General features: G+C 49.4%; 1 protein-coding gene across 2 annotated transcripts in view; it reads right to left on the bottom strand.

Moving 5' to 3' along the window:
• The window catches only part of Ctif (cap binding complex dependent translation initiation factor), a 256,126-nt gene that overhangs the window by 120,462 nt on the left and 122,248 nt on the right, over nt 1-13,416 (bottom strand). For both annotated transcript variants that reach the window (XM_048419124.3, XM_048419127.3), the window contains exon 7: nt 2,645-2,721. In XM_048419124.3, the coding sequence (XP_048275081.2) occupies nt 2,645-2,721 (77 nt within the window). The remainder of the gene's footprint in view (nt 1-2,644; nt 2,722-13,416) is intronic.

The following is a 13,416-nucleotide window of genomic DNA, read 5'->3' as shown; positions in this document are numbered from 1 at the left end:
CTATTTCCAAGGCGTGTGTCTACACTGGTGCGCGATTTAGCTCCTTACTGCCTCCGGATTAAACCAGCGGAGAGAAAAGCAGCAAAGCACACAGAGACCCCTGGAGAGCTAGATAGGACTAGGACACATGGCAGACTTCTGCGCGGACGGGGGTGCTAGGGACCAGTTTTGAGAACGCCTGTTCTGGCTGGGAAGTGCCACTCAGTCCTAGGCACAGCAGTGCGTCATGGGGTCTGCAGCTATCAGACCCCAATTCCAGTCATTTCCGAGGGAGAGAGGAGGCCAAAGACTCCTGCAGGAATTCCAAGGTGAGTCACAGGATACTGGGAGGCTGTAGTTTACCACTTCCCTTCTCATGACAAATGGCAAGAGATTCCATAGAAGCTGGTTGTGTTCCTTGGTTACAAAAGCTGAGTCTGGTCATTTCTTTCAGCGGTACTTTCTCAGTGTGGTCTACACTGTAAATGTCAGCCAGGCTAGCCTGCAGTACAGAGGTGTCAAGTGTCCAGGTTTGGTACCTAACAAGCTCCCCATGGAGGATCATCTGCTAGAGAACTGGGACTGACTTGGTAATGTTTCATAGCCAATCCGTGAATGCCAGACTCACCACAGTTCCCAAAAGAGACTCAGAAACTCCTGGTTTTAGATAACAAAGCTTTCCAGTTACACTGTTCTCTCATGAACGTCTCTACCTTGTGCAGGCTCTAACAGGACACCCCCCTCAAGTGAGAAATGAGCATTATCTTTCTGACCGGTTCCTTGTCTAGCACACACTTCGGCGGTGTGTGTCTGCTACCTTGAACGGTGGTCTGACTCTGGTCACTAAGATGCTCCTCTCAGTAAACATGACAGCTGCCATTCATCCCTTCCACGTACATCTTCCATGGGTTTCACCATGTGGCTGCGCTTCCCTCGATCCTGGCCCCATTCCTCCAGCCCTCCTCACAGGACATACTTTTTGTCCCTTTAATCATCTTTATTGCCTCTCTTTGGATGCTGGCCCGGTCCACATCCTCTGTGAGGTGCGCTGACCTATCCAGAGCATTCGCTATCATGAGTAGGGATAAGTGGATGTCCAACTTCCTGGTCCTCCCATGCAATGCGCACTCCCTCCCGACATTCCTGGGTCGTGTTGTTTCCGGAGGCCTGCCCTGTCTAGAGGACTCCTGTGGAGCATGGTGACCTGGTTCAGAAAGGGACACGTGGCCTGACCGGGATGCCCGTGCTTTTGGCTCTCTTTTGTAAGTTTGGAGAGTCTTGACGTCTTTAAGGCACACACTGGGGAAGAAGGACAGCGAGGCCTCTGCTCTCCCCAACTCCTTCCTGGCCTTTGTTGGCATCATTCTCCTTTGAGAGGAGCTCCCCATTTCTTTCTTCTCCTAAGAACCCAGAACCCAAAACTTGTCCTGTGTAATGACGCAGAACAGAGAGGTGGCACAGGATGGGAATCAACTGTACCCTGGCCAGTGCAGGGGCAGGGCTTGGTTCAGCTCTCTTGGCTCAGTTTCCTCTTCTGATGGCTGTTGATGCCAGACCTTAGCCAGGACAGCCTGCTTCCCAGTTAGCTGGAGCCTCATTTCCCCTGTGAATGTTTTCAGAAATCAAAAATCTGCTGCTGGATGGCAGGCATTCTGGGCATCCATTTCTGCCCACCTACTACCCCGGGTTCAGGGTTTCCACGCAAAGGGGTCGGAGGTCCAGCTTGGCCAGAGCCCAACACCTCCAGCTGTGGCCACACAGCACGGAGAGCAGGTGCTCCTAGTTTTCTGAGAGCAGGATGTCAGCTGGCTGTCTCTTGTCTCTTAAAGAACATTCTCTGTTCATTAAAGGCAAAACCACAAGCCATCACCGTTGTCTAAGAATAAATTCCCTATAGGGAAACACCTCATTTTAATTCCTCAAGCATACGCCTTTTTGTTCTTTCCTTTTTAAGATTTTTATCCAGAAATAATTTTTGCACCTCCAAGCCAAAAAAGAAAAAAAAAACCCACCCCCCCTTTAGCACAAATGGCTGCACACAGTAGGATTCTGCACCTGGAAGTTTTCACTTAAAAACGTATCAAGAAACCTTTCCATGTAAGAAAGCCTCGGAGACCACACACACACGCATTTCTTGGAGGCTGGATCTCAGTTGCCTGCTCCAAGGTATGCCACCTCATCATGCTTTTCTTGTCCTTTGATTACTACTACTCAGGACTGTGAAGGTCATTGCAAAGTGCGGCTTATACACAGGACAATGCCCAGTGATGGAGAGACAGAAAGAGGAGAGACTTTGAATTTGTGAGCTTGGGGAGCCTCCTGGAGGCCATGTTTCTAAACACTCAGCCCACGGGCTCTGCTCTTTGAGGACATGCTGCAGTTTTGGCTAGTGGAAAGAGCATTTCTGTGAATCCTGGGCAATGCTCACTCCCAGGAAGGAGTGGAGCCAGTGGCCCTCGGCTGGTCTTCTGAAGGGACTCAGGGGTCAACCACAGAAATGTAGTTGCTGATGCTATATAGCCAAGCCCATTGTACTGCCAACATCACCTCAAAGGTGCCCATCCCATTTACAAGTGGAAGCCTTATCTCAGAGCATAGGCCAGAGCTAACCTGCCCAGCAGCCGGCCCAGGAAAGAGCGACAGCATCCACAACAGTAGTCCCTACCTTCGGTCGTTTCTCCGCCTCCGAAACAGCTTCTTGGTATGTGCGATCTCCACTTCATGGGGCATGGGGTGGTAGCCCTGAGACATGGAGAGAGAGGACACGAATCATTGTTGTCCAAGACCCCATTTGCCACAACAACACCCAGTGAAGGACATGAGAGGCTAGATTCTGACCACCAAATCAGGTCAGAAAATGGGAATGAATGACTCTCCCACAAAAGGTGGAAGCTAAGAGTCCAGACTCAGAGAATAGAGGGACCGGACGGAGACCTCAGCAATCATCATATCCAAATATAGAGGCTGTTCAGGCCAAGGCTGAGTGTGTAGTTCAAGGTCTTGCAGAGAAGGGCGGCAGAGTCAAGGCCACCAATGCCTCCTCATCCTTCTCCTTGGTTAGGAGCTGGTTCCGTGAAAAGAGCAGGGGATCTTCCCTGTGGAGTCCCAAGCCAGAGAGCTGAGTGTTCCCCCTAACCCATAAGAGTCAGGTACAGCCAATGGCTTTAGGAAGGGGACAGGTTCTTTTTCCAATCTCCAGTCAGAGATGTCACCACCTCCTGCGGTGGCCATTGGGAGAACTGGAGATGAGTGTGCCCAGCCTTGCGCACATGCTGACCCCTAATCCTAGGCCCAAATTCCCCTGCAATTTTACCCTCTCTTTACCTTGGAAGTATTTAGGAAACATGCAACGAAGGAAATTGTCTTCTAGACTTCAAAAGAAGGTCTGGGAGAAATTCTAAGGGGTGGCTTTTGCGTACCGTCCTTATAGATTGACGTCAAGGTTGGGGAGAGACCTGCTTCTGTGTGATGCCAATCCTACCAAATGCCAGGCCCAGGCGGAACGTGATGCAGAAGCTGGTCTGCACACCTGACCGGCAAATGTGTCCATGTGGGCACATGTCCAGGGGCACTGTCATTCCATCCTGATCAGCTGGGGTGGAGGATCTGGGATCGAGGGTTGGATGTCCAGGAGGAAGAGTCCTCATGTGGAACCTAGGCTACCTGAGATACCTACAGGTTCTCAAACCGCATAGGCACGAACGTGGTGAGGACGAGGCCACGGGTATTCTGGAGAATGGCGAGAGGGGGTCCATTGGTCCCCAAGCCCCACATGGCAGTCAGGGAGATCAAGGCCCAGGGAAGTCAAGCAACAAGAGAGGCTTCAGAGCTCTTCATCAGGACTCTCTAGAGAGGGCCTCCCTTAATCTGCCTTCACGGGACAAGGTGGAGGACATTGGTGGCACTGGCTATACTTGGACTGGCCGGTTTGTTAGAGCATCCCGGAGAGGTGATGGGAGGACACTGGGCCAGGCAGACATGGGATCCTGGAGTTATAGTTATTTGGCCCAGACTTCTATTAAGTCCAGGGAGCAAAAGCCATTTTAAACTATTTTAATGATGGCCCTTCCCTCCCACTCCCGGTCTTTCTAGCCTTCAACAATCTAGCCAAAAATGTGTGAATGGATTCCAGGCTCCAGACAGCCACAATGGGCTGCTGGGACCTTCAGGATATGCTTTGTTTAATGGGTTTCTCAAAGGATATTATTTGTTTTCTTTAATATAAAACACAAATAAGGAAAAACACCAAGTCTTCCCCTCTCACTTCCCCTCTCCCACCCGGAGCAGGTTCTGGCCAGCTCCTTCCCCTTTTTTCTTCCCTCCCTCCCTTCCTGCCTCACTCTAGGCCTCTCTGGGTCACCATCAGAACACACTGGGCGTGCCCCCAATAGACAATGGCCAGGAAGCTGAGACTCCCTCCCAAGCTGGTCCTGAGCTGGCAGCAGACCAGGCTCTCAGCTCTGGGCTGACAGATGGAGCTGCCCACCGGTGGCATAACAGGAGCCAAGAGGTGCCAACCTCTTCAGTCCTGCTGCAGAGTTCTGGGACCTAATGCATATCCAGGCCTCTCTTCCCACTCGGGTGGCAGCCACGGGGAGGTGTCCTTTCGCTCATACTAAAGGAGGAGACCATCCATTCCCATGGAAAAGTCTCCCTCAGTCACTTCATCCCTAGGAACAGCTCACTTGAACTGTGGCCACTGAGATAATGCTGGGAGAGTGGCGCGTCCTAGATAGAGGCACCCAAGGACAGAAGGAACCAGGGAAGAGTCTGGAAGAAGGGTTGGTTGTTCTGGCAGCTTGGTCAGTACAGAGGGGGTTCTGGCTTCAGACCAGAGATGTGTCTGTTCTCAGAAAAGATCTACTCCCCTGAAGGAGAATGAGCTTCGGCGGGCCCTCAGAGCGCCCTTGAGAACACCCAGGGGCTTGGTGCTAACAGCTTGTTCAGTGTACCTGTCTGCTCCTCTCCAAGCAAGAGAAGCAGCCTCAGGTCTCTCCGGTGACCCTTCGTGTATGCGGCCAGATGACTGTAGGCGTGCCTCTGAAGTGTCACCCTGCACACAGACGGCCACTAGGTTCTGACTACTCTTCCTCAACTCCGGGAGACCATTTTCCCTTTGACTTTGAGACCTGGCTACATTCCCTTACTATCCAACCCATGATCTTGTGGGCCCTGAACTGTATGGGCCCTGGAGACAAGTATCTCACAGAAATCGAGTTTCTCCAGGGAAGGAGGGCAGGCGGGCAGAGAATCCCTGGGCACACAGTGTTGGCAGAGCGCATGTGAGGCACGCACATGCATCTTTACAAACACCCGTATCTGTTCGCCAGAAGTCAGTGCAAGTATAAGATCTTCCCTAAGGGCCAGCACATTATTTTTGTGATTGCAAAACTATGTTCTATAAATCCAGCCTATTCCAGGGTAGGCTTGGTGGGGGAAGACCACATACCTAGTGTGTTGGTTTGTTATTGTCAACTTGGCACAACCTACTCACCTGGGAAAAGGTAACCTCAATTAAAGAACTGCCGCCATGAGAATGACACCTAGAGTCATGTTGGCGAGAAACTGTCTTGACTGGTGATTGGTGTGGGGGGGGCCTGGGCCACTGTGGGCAGCACCATCCCTAGGCAGGTGGGATTAGGCAGTATAAGAAAGCAAGCAGAGAACAAGCCAGAGAGCAAGCCAACAAGTATGGTTCCTCCACAGTCTCTGCTTCAGTTCCCATCCTGTCTCCCCTCAGAGCAGGACTATTATTCAGAAGTAGAAGCTGAGATGCTTTCCTTTCCAAGTTGCTTTTGGTCATGGTGTTTATCACAGCAACAGAAATCAGACTAGAGTGCCTAGTATGCTGGGTGTCTCTGGAGAATTAAGGACAGGCCTGCGCATCTGTAGGTGAGGACTTGGGGTGCAGAGCAGATGCCCTGAGTGCAGAGCAGGTGAACTGCAAGCTCTGAGAGCGGCTGCCACTGTGATGAGAGCATAAACCTTCAGGGCCATGAGAAAAAAAAAACACCCCAAAACCCAAAAAACCCAACCAACCAATCAACGAACCAAACTACAAACAACAACAAAAACCAGGCAAAATGTATATTCTTACAGAGTACACATTCAAACCAAAGGAGAAAGCCTCAAATAAAAAAGTATGTATGATGAATGGCAATATTTTGCTAGGGAGCAAAACCAGGAAGTGATTTTGAGAGGATGAGAGGAGCAAGGATGGGAGCTATCAAGGGAGACCTCTCTGTTAAGAGACTATTAGCATCTACCCACCCACCCATCCATCTATCCATCCACCTAACCACTAATCCATCCATCCACCCATCAATTTACCCATTTATTCATCCACCCACCCACCCATCCATTTGCCCATCTATCCTTCCTTCCATCCATCCATCCATCCATCCATCCATCCATCCACCCAACCACTAATCCATCCATCCATCCATCTATCCATCCACCCAACCACTAATCCATCCATCCATCCATCCATCCATCCATCCATCCATCCATCCATCCATCAATTTACCCATCTATTCATCCACCCACCCACTCATCCATTTGCCCATCTATCCTTCCTTCCATCATCCATCCACCCACCCGTCCATCATCCATTCACCCACCCATTCATACATCCACCCACCTATCCATTCACCCATCTAGTCACCCACCCATCCATTCACCATCTATCCGTCCACCCATCCACCTTCCACTCAGCGTTTCATTCTTAGTTCTTCACCCAACAAGCACTGTAGGCCTACTACGTGTCAATGCATCAGGTAGAGAACACTAGGACAAACACAACAAAGTTCTGGTCCTAGATGTGCTAAGGAACACAGATAAGGAAGCTCACAACGCCATGTGCTGAACAGCCCAGAGGAGGGATGCCATCAGGGATGAACCTGAGCTTAAGGCTGTGTGTAGTCTTCGTGCCCCACACTGTGCAGAACCACGTCCCTCAAAAAGTTTACTGGAATCTTCATCCTGAGTACCCATAAATGTGACCTTATTTGGAAATAGGGTCTCTGCAGATGCAGTCAGGCTTAGGGTGAGGCCATATGGGATTAGGTTGGGCCCTTAACCCACAACTAGTATCCTTAAAATAGTGGTTCTCAACCTTTTTAATGCTGTGACCCTTTAATACAGTTTCTCATGTTGTGATGACCCCAATCATAAAGTTATTTTTGTTGCTACTTCATAACTGTAACTTTGCTACTGTTATGGATAGTAAAGCAAATATCTGTGTTTTCCAATGGTCTTAGGTGACCCCTGTGGAAGGGTCATTTGACCCCCCCAAAGGGGTCGAGACCCACAGGTTGAGAATCACTGCCTTAAAAGAAAAGACTTTGGGCACAGGGCCACATTAGACAGAGGTGGGGAGTCAGGGGAAGACAGAGGCAGGATCTTAGTGAGACAGCTACAAATCAAGGAAGGTCAGGGGCTTTCAGAGAGCTGGAAAGAGGCAAGAAAGGGTTCTCTCTCCTAGAGCCCAGACCCTTGATGGTTCTGCGGGACCACACTTCTCAGCCTTGGCCACCTGTCCTGGCAGCTGTAGAAAATTTACACAACGCCCCCTAATCTCCCATGCCTATCCCACACCGCAGTCCCCAGCACTTATCCCCAGCCTGTCTGACGGCTTCCCCACATCTGCTTCTCCATCATCATCAGCCAGCTCCTCCTGGGTGACCCTGGGTCCATCTGGTACCATCTGACACACAGACTCCAGCAGGGATGTCTTCACTGGGGGATGTCAGGCTTGTGCCCAAGTCTTCAGTCTACAGCGCCCTTCCGGCCCCAGATATCAGTAGCTGCTCAGGCCTCCACTCTCACACTGCTGCTGTCACTGGAGAAGGGGGATCCAAATCACAAGAGCACCTGCTCTGCCCTGCTCTCTGGCACAGCAGAAAAGGATGGGAGCAGGCTGGGAGGAGGAGGAGTTCTGAGGTGAGCAGACCCCAGACTGGGCGACTGAGATGGGAACCTTTCAGTCCTGACCCTGTCTGTTTATGATACATTCGCAATTTCAGTTTCCTTAGGAAATACCATCAGTTGTGAATCACAGTAAGACAGTGGGGAACTGTCTGTCTTGATGACTGTGGGGCCATAGCACGGGATGCCATCTGCAAGGTGCCGGAAGACACTGAGGTATCTATTGAGGAAGAAAAGGCAAGAGGGAAAGAGGGACCAGGAACTGGAGCTGATTGAAGCTGCTCTCCTAAACAAGGGCTCTACAGGTGATGTAGTAGCAATGACCACCAAGAAAGGAGCTGTTGGGCCTTAGCTAGGATCATGCACCCCTGTTCTCCACCTTGCCCAAGGCAGGGCCTGCGCGGCTCAGTGTACCCCAGTCCCTAGACAGTGAGCTATGAGTTCATAATCTCGCCATCATTCTCTGTCCTCACCCTCCACTCTTCGCCAAGTTCACCCTCCCTTTCTCCCTACAGAGATGTGTGTGTGTGTGTATGTGTGGGTGCTGGGTTCACTTCCTTCCCATCTGCCCCAGGGAAGTTTAGAAGTGTTTCACAGAGCTCGAGTTCACAGCCTGCAGTTTCCCGGATCTCAGTGTTTGCTTAGCCTTCAAGGAAGATTTCTTTTCTAAGCATCCCCATGATATTTTAAAGTTAATTAACTAATTAATTAATTTTCAGTAGTGGGTATTGAACCCAGGGCAAATGCTCCACCACTGGGGTCCACTCTAATCCTTTTCCATTTTGAGACAGGATCTCAGCAATTGGCCTTGGACTTGGTAGGTAGCTCAGGCTGGCCTGACACTTGAATTCCTCCTGCCTCAGCCCCATTTCTATCTGGGCTTGCCGGCCTGCAGGACAAGGCCTGGCTCCTGGGTCTCTGACTTCTGGCTGGTGATCATGGGTGTGGATCAGTGGGACCATCCCACCAGGACTCCCTCCAGGTCCATTATCATTTTCTCTCTTCCCTCATCAGCTCGTAAAGAAGAACGCAGTACACAAGTACAAGGCGGTCTTGTTCCTGGTGTGTTAAATCCTCCCAGACAGCAGAGGACCTGGTCCTAACAAATGCCTCCATTAGGAAGCAGAGTGGGCATGAGATGCTGGGGCTCAAAACACAGACTGGATATCCTAGTTCAGACAAGGGAATGATGGCGGTCCTGAGCCCAACTCCCAACTAGGTAACTGCTTTCCTGTCCTCACCGATACATCTGTCTGTCTCTGCTGTACCCAGGAAGTAGGAAACCACAATTCCTCACTTGTTCAGGACTTTGCATATTGACCCTACTACATCTTGTTTCTCCCAAGAACACCTATAACATGCATGGAACCTAACAGCTTCCTTCTCTTGAGCACACTCCAGGTGGCCTGCTAGGGAGGGCTTATGAGTGACCGGGCACATCAGAGCCGGCCAGACTTTAGCTCTCCCTCTCCTCCATAAACCAGGGAGCACATCCTGCAGGTGGTATCTGCGCACCCCAGGCTTCCCAGATCTGCTCCCTCCCCAGCTCTAGCCAGAGATGTTGCAAAGGTTAGTGCTCCAAAGGAACCTTAGCATTTGGGAACTCAAAAGGGCCAGAAAGATCTCGGCACTGTTCCTGAAGACAGTCAGCGGCAGAGGCTTCCGCCTGGTGGGAGCTCGGGTTTCCTACAGCTTCTAAGAAGTTATCCTACCAAGGTCTGCCTCCACGTGGGCAGGATGTATGGGTCACGTCCAAACAGAAACAAACAGGTAATGTTTCTAAAATTCCTGGAATCTCTAGACTGTACAGCTATTTAGAGAAACTGACCTGCTTCAGAGAGAAGAATGGAGGGGAAGGCCTGGCTGTGGTGATTAAACTGACAATTTTCTCATAATTTATTATTTTTTTTAATCAGTGGAAACCCTTTAAAACAACAACAGCTTAGCTGGAGTTTCGATATTAAAACACAGGCAAAAGCAGAGGGGGCTGGAACCTAGAGGCTGCCCAGAGCTCTCTGTGCCGCTTCTGCCATTGCATTCCTCTGTGCACCCTGAAGCATGCAGCTGCTCCACCCACTGTTAATGCACATGACATGGCAGCTTTTCTAGAAGATGTGTGTAGCTAAGGGATTCTGGGCAGGTTTTGGTAGGTCCTGGGATCATCCTGAAATTGCATGCGACCATTTTGTCCCTGGCAGGACCTACGTAAGAACCCACAGCATCACTGATACCAAGGCAGTGTGGGCCTGGTTCTAGAGCTGGGTCCCTTGAATGTGCAAGACATCCTTAGACACTGTTACCTAGATTTGGAATGTCCCCTCTAAGTGCATATATTGAAGATTTGAGTCATGGCTTGGTACAACTGGGAGGTGTTAGAACGTTTTAAGAGTTGGGGGGGGGCTTGTGGGGCATAGGTCATTGAGGGCAAGGCATTGAAGAAGACAATAGGATCCTTTACTTTCTTTCTCTCATTAACACTTGGTTATGCGGCAAACGGCCATTGAGCACAGATATGGATTCTATGGAAACACTACAGCCGAACTTCACAGATCTGTTAGCTTTCTCCCTCTCCATATCAGTTCTTTAGGAAGGAGGAAAACTCTTCACATATGAGAAAGTCTTGCTGCCGTGATGTGTTTCCTCACCACAAAACCAAAAGCAATGGGTAGAGTCCAATAGACAGAAACAACAAAAGCTGTGAGCTGAACAACTCCTTTCTCTCCATAAGCTGATCATGTCTGAGTATCTGTCAGCACCAGAAAGCTGACTCATATAGGTCTCCTAAGGCAATAACCCCTCCCATTTTGCCATCAGGTTTCATTGCTTAAGGATCCAGTCAATGGAATCCAAGTAACTGCATACACCTTGTAGGGGCCCAGGGTTTTGGCAATTGCTAAGTCTGGATATCGCTGAACAGTGACTTCACACAGCTCTTCTCTCTTTGCTGTGTAAAACAAAGGTAAAATCTTTACCTTGCCCCTCTCCTTTGCTACCACTATGAAGCTTTCCTTCCAGCCAAGAGCTGAACATTTCTTTCATCTTTGAAATATTTTGAGTTTCTGTCACTTGCAACCAAAAAGTTCTAATTTCATACAATACGACATTAGGTGTAGTGGCTGATCTTATCCTGTCCATGCAACCCTGCAAAACACATGAGCAACTCCTTTCCTGTCAGTTCCGCAGGGGCAGCTATGCTAGCAGAACTCATTGGGTAACTGCAGATACAAAAGCTGCTTACTTATTAATTTCCAACTAAAGCAAAAACTAGGCAGAGACATCATTGCCAAGGGCAGGAGCCAAGAAATAACTGGTTAATAGCAGAAGGTTGGTTCTGCGCTATATAGCATGGAATGTAAAAGCAACTAGAAAGTATGACTGCCAGAGGCCACTTGCAACTGGGGTGTGTGGAGAAGGTGTCTGTGTGTGAGGTGACAATGGAAGGATATCTGAGATTCTGTGTCAAAGGCCAAGAGGCCTCGGGCCTTGTTTAGGGGATGAGCCTAAGACTGAGAGTCCCGTGTCTTCCAGAATGAAGCCCATTTGGGTTCAGGATGGTTCTGGTGGCTCTCAGACATGGAAAGGGACCTAGAACAACTTTCTAGAGCCTGCTGGGAAACAGTAGAACCCCCAGAAACATAATTCCAGAACGTGGCTACATCATAGCAACAAGACAACCACTTCCTGAGTTCCTAGGCTGTATCCAGAACATTCTCAGGGGACCAAAGAACAGCTCAGTGTAACTCAGTCTCATTCTGAAGCTGCACCTGTTTCTTCTCCACTGCCACCCACTCCCCCCTGTCATATCTCACAGGATTCTACTACATCAGAATACAAGAAGTCTGGAAGGGTGCTCAGAAGAGTCAGCGAGAGAACTGTCTGCGATGGGCAGGCCTTCCCACAAACCTGCCAGTGGGAGAAGGCCATAATAAGACCTGGATCGCCTTGACAGTGAGCTGCTTCTGATGCCTCTAATGCTGAAAACAGTGGTGACAGGGGTGGGGGGCTTTTCTACTAGGCTGGACTGAGAACCCACAGGGCAAGCTCAGTGTTGGCACTGGGGGGTGGTAGTGGGAGTGGTAGTATGAGAGGGTTGAAAGGCAGTTCCTTTACCCCCAAGAAGTGGTGTTCTAGTCTACCTGGGCAACACATGTTTCTGGGACGGACTAGGTACCAAATCCTCAAGAGTGCTGGAGATGCAACAGTGAGCTGGGCTAAGGATGTCCACTCTATGGTAGGTGATGGCAATCAACAGGATGCAGTTCAGAAGACATCGTATAAACATGCAAGTGCACTAAAGAACACATATGAAGGCAGGGATGATGCTTTAGACTAGAGGCGGGGCTTATGAAAGTGCCTTTAGAGCCAGAGTGAACAGATCCAGATAGAGTGGAGGAGGAGACTGGAAAAGATCAACAGAGGCCCAGCAAGATGGCTTAGTATGCAAGCCTGATGAAGTGACTTCAATCTGGGAACCCATGGTGGAAGGAGGAGCCAACACGGGAAGGTTGTCCCTTGACTGCTAGACCTGTGCTGTGATGCTCGTGCACATCCACACAAATGCATACCCACACAAATGCATACCCACACAAACACATACAGCGATAATATGGTAAAATATAAAACCATTTAAAATTGCCAAAGAATTATTCCTGTCCTGCTTATTCTTCACGATATGACAATCTGTTTCTTGAATTTCTTCAACTTATATTGGGTTAGTAGTCCCTAGCATTTTAAATCTCATATTCTAGGAAAACTTGGAACTAGGGGATGGGTAGTTTCAACTTTGTCCAAGGATAACTTTAAGGAGCTAATTGTGAAATAAAGATGGCCCTTTTCACGTACTAATAGAGGCTCTGTGGGAAGAATGTTCTTGAAGATATCTTGGTCATGTATGTGTCTAACTCACTCAAATTCACCTACAGAAGCCCGGAAGACAGAGTACACAGGTCGTGCATGGGCTTACGTATCTTGCAGCCGTGTGTACACTCACACACATGAGCAATGCATGGCGAAATATCACAAGGCTTTCAAAAGCCATTTTGTCCATCACTTACCGTTTTCACTTGGATCTGAGCTCCTAGCCCTGTGCAGCTGCTAGTTCTCCACACTGTGGGCCTAAGGAAAACCTCTCTGGTTGGGTTCACCTAAATGCATGAGCCTTACTGTCAGCCTTGACTTCCTTGGAATGAAAATCAAGCACACAAATTTAGTCAAAGACACTCTCTTCTTTCTCATGGCATCTAGTCAAGGCCAGTGCTGAGTACAATTCTTTAGGTCATTCTTCATATGCTTTTAAAATGTACACAGAACAATTTTTGGCTCATTTGCTCATCTATTCTCCTGTCTCTGGTTGTTACCTTACCACTCAGGCTTCTCATCAAATTACAATTGGTATATAAGTGGGTGGCCACTAATGGATCTATGACCACAACCCTTAGCCACCAGTACCTCACACTTTCGTTGTCCCCTCACCCCGAGCCAGATGAAGGGGAATCCTGTTCCAGTCCCAAG

Source organism: Myodes glareolus, chromosome 13 (assembly GCF_982192425.1).
Source record: "Myodes glareolus chromosome 13, mMyoGla1.1, whole genome shotgun sequence".
In the NCBI taxonomy this organism is placed as follows: Eukaryota; Metazoa; Chordata; class Mammalia; order Rodentia; family Cricetidae; genus Myodes; species Myodes glareolus.
The sequence above is the reverse complement of the archived record's forward strand: the minus strand, read 5'-3'. Positions and strand labels throughout refer to the sequence as shown.